This window comes from Diorhabda sublineata, chromosome 4, assembly GCF_026230105.1.
Source record: "Diorhabda sublineata isolate icDioSubl1.1 chromosome 4, icDioSubl1.1, whole genome shotgun sequence".
NCBI classification, from domain to species: Eukaryota; Metazoa; Arthropoda; class Insecta; order Coleoptera; family Chrysomelidae; genus Diorhabda; species Diorhabda sublineata.
In genome coordinates, this window is record NC_079477.1 from 18,590,395 (window position 1) to 18,604,184 (window position 13,790).

A 13,790-nucleotide genomic window follows, 5' to 3' on the forward strand; every position below is an offset into this window, starting at 1 on the left:
AATATTACTCTCACCTTATCGCTGCTTGCTTATTCGTGCATCCTGGTGCACAGCAGGCCTTTACTCGTTTACTCATATTGACTAAGTAAACACGACAGCACAATTCACAACAAATGATAACTTTCAAATGCACAAAAATGCAAATAGCTAATAAACAAACAATATCAAACACCTTTGCAAGATGGACGTTCTTCTTCTTCTCTATTTTGGCCTCCACCTAAACAGTATTTGGCCAGCGCTGGTTTTCGCTTTGATTTATTTTAAACCAAAGCTTATACTTTTTCTGTTTCTTTTTTAATGACTTCTGTTCTTCTTGTGAGCTAGACATGCTAAAACAAGACAATCACAACAGAGGTTAAAACTCTTTTCGCTCAGGGACAACGGCCGAGCATTTCACATATTTGGGATGTTGCCTTGGCTAGGAAAAATAGGACCTGGGTCTTAATAGGAAGGATTCTCTTTTGATTTATTTTCATATTTAGTTTTAAATGTATATGTGTGTTATAATTATTATTTTTGTTTATATCTCAATTTTTAATATTTTGATAAATTTTATTATTATATTTATAATGTTCTAGTTTTCTTTGTTTAAGATGTTGGATAACTTAATTGGTGTAGGTATTTTTAGTTCAATTAGCTTGTTATATAAATCAAAATTGAATTTTGTAGAAGAAAGATGTTTTCGGGAACTCGTGTTGAATCTAATTGTACAATTTTCCTTTGTTTGCAAATAAGTTTTTCCAGTGTTCGTTGTGTTCTGTTTTAATTTGTTCTTTAAAATGTATATAAATGTCTTCTTTATCCATTTTAAAACTTTCGGCTGGAACATTAAGATTTCTTCTGATTTTCGTAAGTTGGTCAGCAATTTCGTTCCCTATGACTCCAGCGTGTCCCGAAATCCATGCTAGAACAATATTGTGATTTTCCTTTACCAAGCCCACTATTAATTTTTTCTGCATTAACGCGGTGTGTTTAAATTTGCCTGTTATTTGATTACTAAGACTTTTGATGGTGCTTTGAGAGTCTGAAAAAATTATGATTTTATAAATTTTTTTATTTTTCACGGTTTTTATAAATATTTAGCTTATTCTGATAGACACCGGACGATATTTCATAATCAACAGTATTTAGTTTTTTTGTACTTTTATTGATCGAGCAATTATTAAAAGTAATAAATAAATAATTTCAGAATACTTTCACTATATTTCATTGCCCATATTAACTTCATTTTTCGAAAAAAATATTTAATATAGTTTTTAAACGCAGTATTAGCACCATATGATATCAACTTCATTCATATAATTTTTTTTTTAAATTTTTGTTAGAAATAACGAAAATTGTTTCAACAATTTCTTTTTTTATTTGCAAACTGCAAAATTTTCAATGAGCAAGTGGCTCAAAGCAATATTTAAGTTATTTTGTAGGAAAATTGCCAGTGACAATTTCCTTTCACTTAAAAAAATAGTTTGATTGGGGGATAACTACACAACACACCACTATGACACTAAAATCTGTCAGGCAGATCTCACAGAAAATGCCTTCTAAGCTTTCCCTGAGTGACAGATCTTATTAGAGGTTGAGCCAATGCGTTGGGATGGGTTTCAATGCGGCGAGAATATTTCTGGGAGAAGTGAGATATTTTTCTTTAATTGACGTAATATGAAGGTGATAAGCGTCTCAAGTCACAAGGGCGGATCCAGCTTTGGTACCAGGAGGGGGTCACATAGTCGTGGTCAAGTCAAGAACTTATAATTTAATTTTGATAACAATAGATACAATTAAAGAGTAGGTATTTTATTAATGTACGTAAGTACTGTACTTAAAAATATTTGTTCTTTATTGTACACTTGAAAAATTTAACACATAATAACTTGTACATATACAATATAGGTATATACAATATACCTCTATATAATATATAATATATAATATACCTATATATATATATATATATATATATATATATATATATATATATATATATAATATATAATCGGTGGTTATGTATTAGTCTACTGGTTGTTATAATTGGTTCTATTTTCTCTATTTTATAATATTTCTAAAAACTTTGACATAACAGGTAATATGCGGTTTGTAAGATGTAATCTGTTCAGGAGGTTTCCCTGGCTGGAATAACAGAAACCGCATGTCAATATCTTTTTTCCTACTCAAGATTTCTTGTAAAAAATTTGAAACAATTTTTAATATAGATTATCTATTATAGTTATCAGCAAGGAACGGATTTTAAAAAGTTTAAACTAATTAAAATTGATTATTCTCACTCCATTAAGTATATTTTAAATCATTATTCCAATATTACTTGGTACTAGTTTCAAAGAATTTGAATTGCAAATAAATGTGAAAATAGATAGTAGGCAATAGAAAAATAACAAAAAAGATATATGCAATTTGTTCGAAAAAAATTCAATATAAATCTTAATAATATACTATTCTAAATAAAATATGATTCTCACAAACTAAGATACAATAGGCACGAATTTTAAATTCGTAACAAATACAACTGTTCCTCAAAGACACCATCCAAATACACCGTTTCACAATGACATGAAATGTAAACCTCAAAGGAAAGCAAAAAGAAAACGTTTCCGCGCAATTTAATCTTCATATAATAATCAGAGTAATAGTAATAATTATTAGAAAGGTAGAAATAGTCAATGTTTGCTAATTTAGCTACCACAATAGGTAATCTATATTCAAGGCGTAATTTACACTTTTTTCTATAAAGAAAGAGAGAGAAGCTTTATTGTCATAAGAAAATTTCACAAATTTTTGGACCAAAGCGACACAATCTTATATTACATAATATAAAATGTTAATTTGGCTTAATAAAAATTATGATATAATATTAATTTCTTACTCCACTAAATTGAATTATGCCAGTCTATGGTAGATTGTAGAATTGTGCCACAGAATAATAGAATAATAAGGTCTTTCAAGTAGAAATGCCTTTGTCCATCTCCGGAACTTAACTTTAACGTATATATATATATATATATATATATATATATATATATATATATATATATATATATATATATATTGTGAAAGTGTTTGGAACCAAATAAACGCATTCTAAAAAGAGTTGAGTTCTATTATTGAAACCATAAATATAACGAATAGCACATTTTTGTAATTTGAAAATAGATTCAAAGAGGTCCCCAGAAATGCAAACCAGAGAAGATGCTTTTCGAACAAAGAGTAGTAAGTTATTAAACCAGAACGAGAATCGAGCTGTTCAGTAAAAGATTCAATGGCAAAACAAGCGGAGAATAAGTTTTTCACCAAAGTCTCTACATAGGAAGCAGATACCGAAATGCGGTTTCCGCTATCCTATTGTTAGTTAGGTCTATTTTATTATCTCTCATTGAAACTGCGTCCTACAATGTGATATTTTCCCAGGCTCGCATCGTACATAAGAGCAAAATCGAGTGGTGTACAACAGCGCCGAAAAGCCTCATAAGTAAAAAAAAGATAAAGCCTCAACCATCATTTTAATCTCAATATCCCACGCAGATCCACAATCTGACCGCGTACGATGTTCAAACGTTCACTAGAACGATTACACCAACACTGTGCCATTCGCTCATTAACTGTGTCTGCTCAATTTGTCTTCCAATAATGTTTTCACAGTACACGAATTTCCTATTTATCACACTCCATACCACTTCCTATAAAAAATAAAAACGAGCGAGAATAAACAAGAGATATATGAAAACCAACATTGCTTATGAGACACCCTATGTAACACATTTCGACGGATACTTTATCATACACAGATTATATTCGCCTTACTTCTAACCTCCATACAAGCAAACAACAGTCAAATTTCTCAATAGTAAATGTAATTTAGTTCATATCGTGCAGATGGCGTAGTTAGTTTGGTAAATGACATGTTAATCTGAAGATTAGAAATTAATCTTCAGGATAATCATAAACTATTTTACTGCATTAATTTGTAAAATTTATAGAAACTCTCATTGAAATATTTTCTATATGCATTACCAATTCTTAAAAAGTATTCAATAACCTGACATAAATTTCATTTGTTCTATCTACCTTACCTATAAGAATATAATTACAATATCATTATCTCCCTGCTTATTTAGTTTACCGCCAGTATTGTTTTTACCTGAGAACAGAAAATATCTATTGCAGTACAACGTTTTGTACCCTATGGCTCAAATGTGCAGCACGTTCATAATAAAACTCATAAATATAACAAAATGAAGTTCTGTGAAGTGATACTTATCTTGACATGTTCTGTTTTCTTTGTTTCTTGTGGAAAAAATGGCACTGAAATTTTGAATGGACATTGTTTAAAATGTGACACTGGGGTTAATAAGGTAAGATCATTATTTTGCCAAGTTACTTAACAGTCATTGACAATATGTATTCGTAAATTGAAAATTAACATTTTTTAACCAATTATCTCCTATTACGAAATAGTTATTTACGTTATAAGTCCGGGAAGCAATTTAGAACGGTACGAGATAGATGTTTATGGACGAGGCGACGAAGGAGCCGAGTCAAGAATTTCTAATTGAGTACCGTAATAATAACTTATACGGACGTACATATCGTAATATATTTTTTTTCATACTGTTTTCAGTATTGATTAAAAAGCAAAATTATATTAAAATATTTGACAATTTTACTGAAAAATAGCTCCTCTGATTATTTTCTTTTTATTTAAAAAAATAAAAATTTACGGAAGTTACTAAGGTAAGATTGTAAACAAAGGCAGACTTATTGAATTTTTGGTAATATTGGGATTGGGAGAATCTTAGTATACTGTAAAGTACACGGATTCCGTAAAGTGCCATTTTTCGGACACAAATTATTACTGTAAAATCGACTTTACAATTCAGTACAAAAAAAACGTAGATTATGCTTCTATGACATCACGTTTCGAATGTAGATGTATTTACTAAATCCCTATAGTACGCAGATTACTTTTTTTACGTAAGTTGCAAAATAGAATGTCAGCTTGAGTTATCAGTTGAATATAGAGATTAATCAATCAGATTAATTTTTTTATTGTTCCTGAACCAGTACCATAAAAATTGAAAGATAAAAATTATTTGATGTGATTATACTTTAGTCAAATTATCATTTCACCATTCTATTAAGGATAACTACAAGCCCTTTTATGTAGCGCCAATGTTGTCATTTCTCCTTCTTGGATTCATATGGCTGATACGAATTATTTACAATTGTAAATATATTGTTATCTCGTGTCAAATGTTCTTTTATTTGTGCATAGTTTGATTTTATAGGGTTTGATTCGTAATGGTAAGAAGGTTATATTAATACTGTACCACGAGTTCATACTGTGAATTTTTTTATATTTCTGTGCATATATTTTTGTAGTAGGCGATGTTATTTTAATTAACCGTAGTTGAATTCTGTTTCTCCTTGCTTGGGCGCAAAACGCCGGTTTATTTGAAGTATTAACCATTAAGACTTGGTTCCACTTTAAAAGGGAATTTCCAGCATTTTCAGAGGTCATCAACAATTCTGCTAAAGTACTGAAAAATAAACCAGACGTCCTATCTAGAAAAATAGGGAATATAAGAAATTTTCCCGTGCTCCTTAAAATTTGCACTTTCATGTACTTCAAAGAGCATTTTAATAAGATTTAATCAAAACCACTTTTATGTCTTTAACCAAAAACACGGTTCCAACTCTCGGATCGGTTATCTTTATGCTGGAAAAGACTGATAGATTTGGCTTGGTTGAACACTACCATATGTTGGAGCCCTTTAAAGATTAAAAGAGAGCTTCCATTTAATTTAAATACTAAACACACTCTTTACAGTACCACTACATCAACGTTCACAATTATACCGTCTCATACTCTTTCGGTAACCAAGTTATCGTCTTCAGAGACTGAATGTAAACTGAAACCGCGCGTCAGACAGTATAATTGTGAGTTTTGATATAGTGGCAGTGAAAACAGTGTGTCCAATAGATATAAATATCACTAAAGGTTCCAGAAATTCCAGCTTATTTAATTACAAGCCATTAAGAATAGAAAAGTTGGTAAATCCGGCACATTATTTGATTACATTAAAGAAATGCTTTTGGTTTCGTACTATCCAAAGCCGTTTATACTCGTCTCCTCCATCCATCATTCGCCTTCATTTGATGAAGAATCTGATAAGTCTGAAATAATTAACTACTTGATGAGAAATGTGCCACTATGAGCCGAAGAACAAGTTGGTAAATCCGGCACATTATTTGGTTACATTAAAGAAATGCTTTTGGTTTCATGCTATCCAAAGCCGTTTATACTCGTCTCCTCCATCCATCATTCGCCTTCATTTGATGAAGAATCTCATAAGTCTGAAATAATTAACTACTTAATGAGAAATGTGCCAGTATGAGCCGAAGAACAAGATATCCTATAGCCACATTTTTTCATTTACTTGAAATCAGTGGAGTAAATGCACATGCTCTTCATTAAGTCTCAACAAATTATCCAAAACTTAGACAGTTTCATTTCGTTAAATTATAAGCGGATGAATTAATTACACCGCTCCTTTAAAGGAGAGTAACAAAGACAAGAATTTCAAGATATGATTCAATATAAGAAGAATTCTAAACATTCTTGGATCAAGAAGTGGGATCTGATAAAATAGAAAAAAGGGAAACATGTTAAACGTGTTCGTTAAAAATTTCACTGGTGTTGCATGTGTTACCACTGTGCTAGCAAAAATGTGCCCGAAGAGTAAGCAAAATATTTAGAAATTTGTAGATTGGTGTAAGAATCATCTGTTTATTTTTCAGAATAATTTTTATGACATTCAATTTTTTTTATACGGAAGGTGTATTTTGCTTGAGAAGACTGTATTTTTTGTGTCGCATTTAATTTTTTTACATAATTTTTCTTTCAATTGAATGATATTTTGCAAACCCCAATAATCAGCACAAAAAAATTTGGAACAAATTTGGATCAAATTTTTTTTACTATAAAACTTTCGCGGTTTTTATAACCACACTTCAGTGATACTTAGCAATATTGATTAAAGGTTAAGAAGTTTCAAGTTATATATTATTTAGATCGAATGAAGTTCATATCTAATATTTCAATGAATAACGTAATTTTTGATGCATCTATCATCATTAAATTCATGAAAACCAAGGAAATATCTTTGCTATTTGTTGTGTACTGACAAAATTAATCAATCTAACATTAAAAATGTTGAAACCAAACATAATTCAGGACCGTGTTTCTCCCTTTCAAAACAATAATAGTATGTGTCTGGTATTTTTTATGGAAATTTCGAGCAAGGTGATATTGACCAGATTTAAATTTATAATGACATCAATGTATGCTATTTTTTCATTTTATGTTAATAACCTGACGGTAATTTTGATAACAACTAACCTCACTAAACTTCAAATCTACGTGTTATAAATAATAAATAAAAATGAATACTTTAGTAGCAATTTAACGAATGGATTTTCTATTAAGGATGATGATATGCAATATCTTGATAACCGTATTCTGTATAACTCATTACGAAATCGGCACAAAAATATGGTAATACATTTTCAAGAACCTACTTTTCAGCACTATAGAAGTGGTAGAAAAATACTGCATCAAACCTAGCAACTGTTAATTTGAAATCATATGCTACGAATGGTCTATAAACGAATCAGTAAAGACGGGAAGTTTGAAAAACTGCAACTTATAATTTATTGAAAGTACTTAGTATACGAGACTGGTTACGAAAAAGGGTTTTATTATAAAAATTATTCTACATTCGAATACTCCCCTTCAATATAATCCCTCCCCTCACCACACTCGTTTCCATACGTTTTTTCTATTGATCGGAAGCAGTGCTGGAAGTGAGTGCCTTTAGGAGCTCTGCCGTTTTTTGCTTTACCGCTTCCATAGACTCAAATCGTTTCCCTTTCAAATCAGATTTTATCTTTAGAAACAAAAAAAGTCGCACTGTGCCAAATCTGGTGAGTACGGCGAGCACTGGAGTGCGCTTACTGGCCAAATACTGCTTCACAGATAGCGCGTTATGGGCAGGTACGTTGTCCTGGTGAAACCCATTCCGTCAGCACGATAATTTTAATTTAAAAAAAAGCGATCAACATTGCCTTGAATTTTGATTTGCTCTCTCGGCCCTCCTTGAAGCGCTTACACCACTCATAACATGCGTACGAGATAGAGAATTGTCCCCATAGGCCTCTCGCAACAATATATAGCACTCAGTCGGAGTTTTTTTTTCAATTTAACGGGAAATTTGAGATTGATACGTTGCTCCTGTTTTTCGTCACACATGGTTTTCGGCACGAGAAAAAACACGTTCGTGTCAAACCGCTACTGCACAAATACTATAATCGTGACGAAAACGTGTTTTGGACGTGCCTAGTCACGATATCTGGATACCCAACACACTACTCGTTTTTTATCCCATCCGTCTAGCGCGCAGTCTCTTTATTTAATAGAAAGACTTCGTATGTCAATGATTGTATATCGTTTGAGTACGTTTGTGGATGGCTTGAGATTTTTTTAAGATAGTCGAAAAAACTTTTCAGTTGATATCCGTTCAAGTTACCCAAACTTCACAAACAAAGGACAATATCGAAAGCAAATCAGTAATCTGATTCAATTTGATGTCGGTTAAGCATGTGTGCGATTTCTGGATATGTAGAAATCGATAAGACAACTTTTGAATGACAATTTGAATAACAAAAAAATCTCTCGATTAAATAAGTATATTTTTACTGATACTTTGAATGCAATTGAGTATGGCCCCAAGTTATTGAAAAAGTAAAGAATATATGACGAATCGCGAGTTTTATTTATGGAACGACGCGCCAATCCAAGAAATGGAAAAAAATCTTAGCCGAGAACAAAACAAACTCGTATGAGTATTGTGTACGTTCAAAAGGTTTCTGAAGATCCTTTTATAAATCAACATTACTGAATTCATACTGTTAAACACCCTCCCTTTATCTTCTGGATTCTACGCAGTGAAATTTCTATGTGTTTCCTAAGGTTAAATCTACAATAGAAGGAATAAGATATGAAGCTGTTGAAGCTATGAAAAAGATAGCGGCCTGTATCCTGAAGGAGTTAGAGGAGAAACATATCCAACTCTGTTTCAAGTAATGCAAGATTCACGTAGATCATTGTAAGGGTAGAGGAGGGGTATATAATGAATGCGAAAATAATGTTTTCCAAATCTCTGCGAACCAAGACAAGAAACAATTCATTTATGATAGTATTAAATGTTGATAAGAATTCGACGAAATGTTTCAATGTTTATTCGCAACGAGAACTTAAGTGTGAATAACAAAAACGCAATCGTTAGCAAACAATATAACTATCTCTGTTGAATTTCAAATTTAATATCGTTTTATACTTAAACTTATTTAGTGACTTATATAATATACTTCGGTATACTACAAGGGTTGTGTGAAAAGTATCCGACCTATTACTATCTAGTAAAACAGACACCATTACTTTTCCAGTCAATACTTTGCCTTTTTCGGAGCAGTTTTACCCTCTGCAATCCACTGTCATGACTGTTTTTTCGTTTCAGGAGTGTAGTGAAGTGGATCTAGATTTCGTCTATCCATTATCTAAAAATGAAAACATGGTTAAGAGATAGCATTTTGTAACTATTACATGCGATTAATTCCTAATTTTCTGAAATATGTTCACTACTTAATAAGTTATCGATGAAAAATGTAAAATTCGATTGGCGGGAAGATAGGGATGAGCCATTTTATACTTCAGCAATACTAAACCAAGGCTAAGATGGCCTTGAAATATTTGCTCGACTAGTTTTAAGAAACGTGAGATAAATAACTGAGGATATTAAAAGAATTATTAGCAATCTCTTCTAATGTTACTTATAGGTACTTCATAGTTTACTGTTAAAACAAACCATACTTACATCTTCAAGTCATTTATTCTAAATAACGAATCCTAGTTCGCCTTGTCTCGCTAAGGGACTTCGTTATAAAAAGTTTGGAGAGAAAGAAAAGTTATCAAAGATTACAGATTTCTTACTTTAAGACTTGATATTATTGATGAGAAAATATAGGAAAATTTTACTTATAATATTTCAGGTACACATCAAATTATAAAAACAAAGGGTGGGAACTATGAACTATCAAATTAGATTCAAAAGAGGTTATTACAGTTCATAAAAATTGATTATATGAATATAACGGACGTTATATCAATGTAATGTCAAGATGTCACAAACTATACAAAATGCGTTATTGTAAACATAACCAGTTCATCTATAAACTTTAGAGACTAACATATAAAAGACATTGTAATCAATGCATACAAAAAATGTCTTCACAATTTTTTTTCCTTAGGAAAAGAAGGTGTGACACGAGAGGGATCTTTTCATACAAATAGTTTATCGAATGATATTGTAATGTTATTCTTATTTATATAAACAGTTTTTAACTAACTAACACTAAATAGACTAAAGTATTCATTATCGACTAAGCTATGCACTTCAAATAGAGAATCATTCGAAAGAAAAACTTTGAAGGAAAATGTATGCGTTCTTATTTAGAAAAGAATTTTTGACAGTAAACATAATAGGAATTACCCTGAAATTTTTGCAAGAAATAGTTTTGCGCATTTAAGAAAGTCTATTTCAATGGAAAGATGCGATTTGGTAATAAGGAGAAGAAATGACCTTTTTTGTAAGATTCTCGAATAAAGAAAACAATTTCAGATTTTTCATAGCCCTTTATTATAATAATAATAAAGCTGTTGGCATAATTGCATAAATGGTAAGTTGAGTGATACTAAGGGAATATTAATTTCGTGATCTGTGACCAATTTATAATCGCTAACGTTTTACCCTCAATCATGGAGAGTTGTATTGTTAATGCTCCGATGAATATAGATTGATGGAATTAGGTTTAATATGAAACTTTAAAGTCTTTAATAACTTTGCTAGCTTATAATTTGCGAAGCATTATATCTTCTTTAAAGTATATTAAAAACATCCTCTACAATCATCAATAAAAAAAATATTAAATCTCTTTATCATTCTATTAACGGCATTTATCAGTAGCTAGGCTCAATTTTATTATTATTATCTTAAATATAATTCAAAAGTTATTACATAACATATATTTTATTGGAAATACTTATCAAACATGTCATAATCGTTTTATCACATAAATAAAAGATTATCGGTAAGTTTGGTACCAGGATGTTGAAACATTTTAAAAACGTTTCGTATAAACTCTTCAAGAAGATGTGTAAAATAGATTAAGAAGCCATCAATACGATAAAAAAATGGAGCTGCATTAACGAAACCATGAAATATCAAAAAAAAACATAAATTCAATTATAAAGATTCAAAAATTCTTGATACGGAATCTAATACACGAAAAAAAGAATTTTTAGAAATGGTTCACATTGATAAAAACGAAGAAGCTACAAATGATAAAAAAGACCCAAATAATTTAAATAAAATTTATAGCTCTATTTTGTTAATTCTAATAAACTACAAATAATTTAATTGACTAATGCTGTATAATTGAAATGTAAGTACTGGGGGAAAATTAATTTTTCTTATTAGAACAAAGTTCTAGTTTGATTTTCTTCTTATTTTGATATTCATGATGAAGGTGATCTATTGATATAAATACGCAAATTATCACAGTCAATATCATACTTTGATAAAGACTTGAAGAAAAGTCGTAACTTTATATCTTTATTCCAAAAAATTATTAAAAAACTAATTTTAAAACAGAAGAGACCTAAAATCAAGAACATTTAGATGCATTTATGTATATATATATATATATATATATATATATATATATATATATATATACATATATATATATATATATACATATTTATATATATATATATATATATATATATATATATAGGACACAAAAATTATCGCATCACTGTTATTTGAGTATATTTTTAATATTTAATTTTAGTTTTTTGGGACAATCTGTATGTATCAACTTAATAGATATTTCTGGTTTCTTATCATGGGCAAAAAAATATCACAATCGGGGTAATTGGAGTAACAAAGCACCATATCCAGAGTTGTTATTCGCTACCAAGAAACGGGGTAGCTAACCAGAAAATCCGGACAAGGCCGTGGAAGGGTAACTTCGGTAGTAGATGATCGTTATTTAAGGTTAACGGCGTTATATAAGAATTAGGCATACCACCGCCCGAAGGCAGCAAACAGATCTGTTGGCTGCTCGTAATGTCCGAATAAGCCTACAAACAGTTCGAAATAGACTGAGAGAAGCAGGCATATGAGCTAGAATGCCAGCTAGAGGTCCACGTCTTACCAGAGAACATCGAGTAGCAAGATTGGAATTTGCCTGACTATTTCCTTCGAAAAATTTAAGCCAACCAAAAAGCTGTAATATTTTATGTTTACCTAGCAACGATCAAATTTCAGCGATAATACTGCACTAGTGCAAATTATCGATAATTTGCACTAGTGCCAAATTTTCGTCTAGGATTAATAAACATCATTTGGTTTTAATTTTATATTTTAAGAAAAGGAACAATTATTGTTTATTTTAAATTAAACTTTTCTCAGGAAATAGTCTGCCAAAATGCCCTCTCGTACATGTCAAATTGTCTCATAATTTCCTCTCGTGCGCATTCGCGCACTCGAGAAAATTAAATTATCGACAATTTGACATGCACTCGAGACATTAATATTGACTATTTCCTTCGAAAAATTTAAGCCAACCAAAAAGCTGTAATATTTTATGTTTACCTAGCAACCATCAAATTTCAGCGATAATACTGCACTAGTGCAAATTATCGATAATTTGCACTAGTGCCAAATTTTCGTCTAGGATTAATAAACATCATTTGGTTTTAATTTTATATTTTAAGAAAAGGAACAATTATTGTTTATTTTAAATTAAATTTTTCTCAGGAAATAGTCTGCCAAAATGCCCTCTCGTGCATGTCAAATTGTCTCATAATTTCCTCTCGTGCGCATTCGCGCACTCGAGAAAATTAAATTATCGACAATTTGACATGCACTCGGGACATTAATATTGAAAACACGCTAATTGGAGTATTCAAGATTGGTCCAATATTTTATTCACGGATGAATCAAGATTTTTTCTGTATTCATCAGATAGGCGTGTACCAGTATATAGGCGACGTGGTGAACGGCACGATCAGGTTAATTTTTGTCAAACTGAAAGCTTTAGTGGTGGCTCTATCATGGTTTGGGGAGGAATTTCTTTTGAGGGTCGCACGGAGTTAGTACTAGTGAATGATGAAAGACTAAATGCTGACAGGTACATAACCAATATCCTAGAATCCCATGTAGTGCCCTATATGCCTCATATCGGTGACAACTCTGTCCTGCACGATAATGCTCGTCCACATGCTGCTAGAGTGGTTCGGCAGTACTTAGAAGAGGTCGAGATACCCACCCTGAATTGACCTTAACCCAATAGAGCATGTCTTGGCCCATCTAGGATGGCAAATTCAGCAACATCCGGCACCAATAAGAACACTAAATGATCTGCAAAATGTTCTTTTTAACTTCTGGGAAAATATGCCGCATACGTCCAGAACCTGTTTAGAAGCCTTCCAAAACGAATGGAAGCTGTAATTAGAGCGAAGGACGGCAACACACGCTATTAGAAATTCATTGGCTGGCTTAAGCACCGTTCATTTTTTTGTGTAGATGTTTTGTACAATTTTTTTGATATTTTCTATGTTTTGGTAAATCAAACTTTTTGTCCTCTGTAGATTA

At 31.2% G+C, this 13,790-nt stretch overlaps 1 protein-coding gene across 3 annotated transcripts in view; it reads left to right on the forward strand.

Annotated features, from left to right (window-relative positions):
* The first annotated feature begins 4,136 nt into the window (after positions 1–4,136).
* Positions 4,137–13,790, forward strand: part of LOC130442518 (tyrosine-protein kinase receptor torso) — a 65,079-nt gene continuing 55,425 nt past the window's right edge. For all 3 annotated transcript variants that reach the window (XR_008909781.1, XR_008909780.1, XM_056776684.1), the window contains exon 1: positions 4,137–4,364. Coding sequence is in view for 1 of the 3 variants with exons in the window: in XM_056776684.1 (XP_056632662.1) it covers positions 4,245–4,364 (120 nt within the window). In the remaining 2 variants the exon portion in view is untranslated. The remainder of the gene's footprint in view (positions 4,365–13,790) is intronic.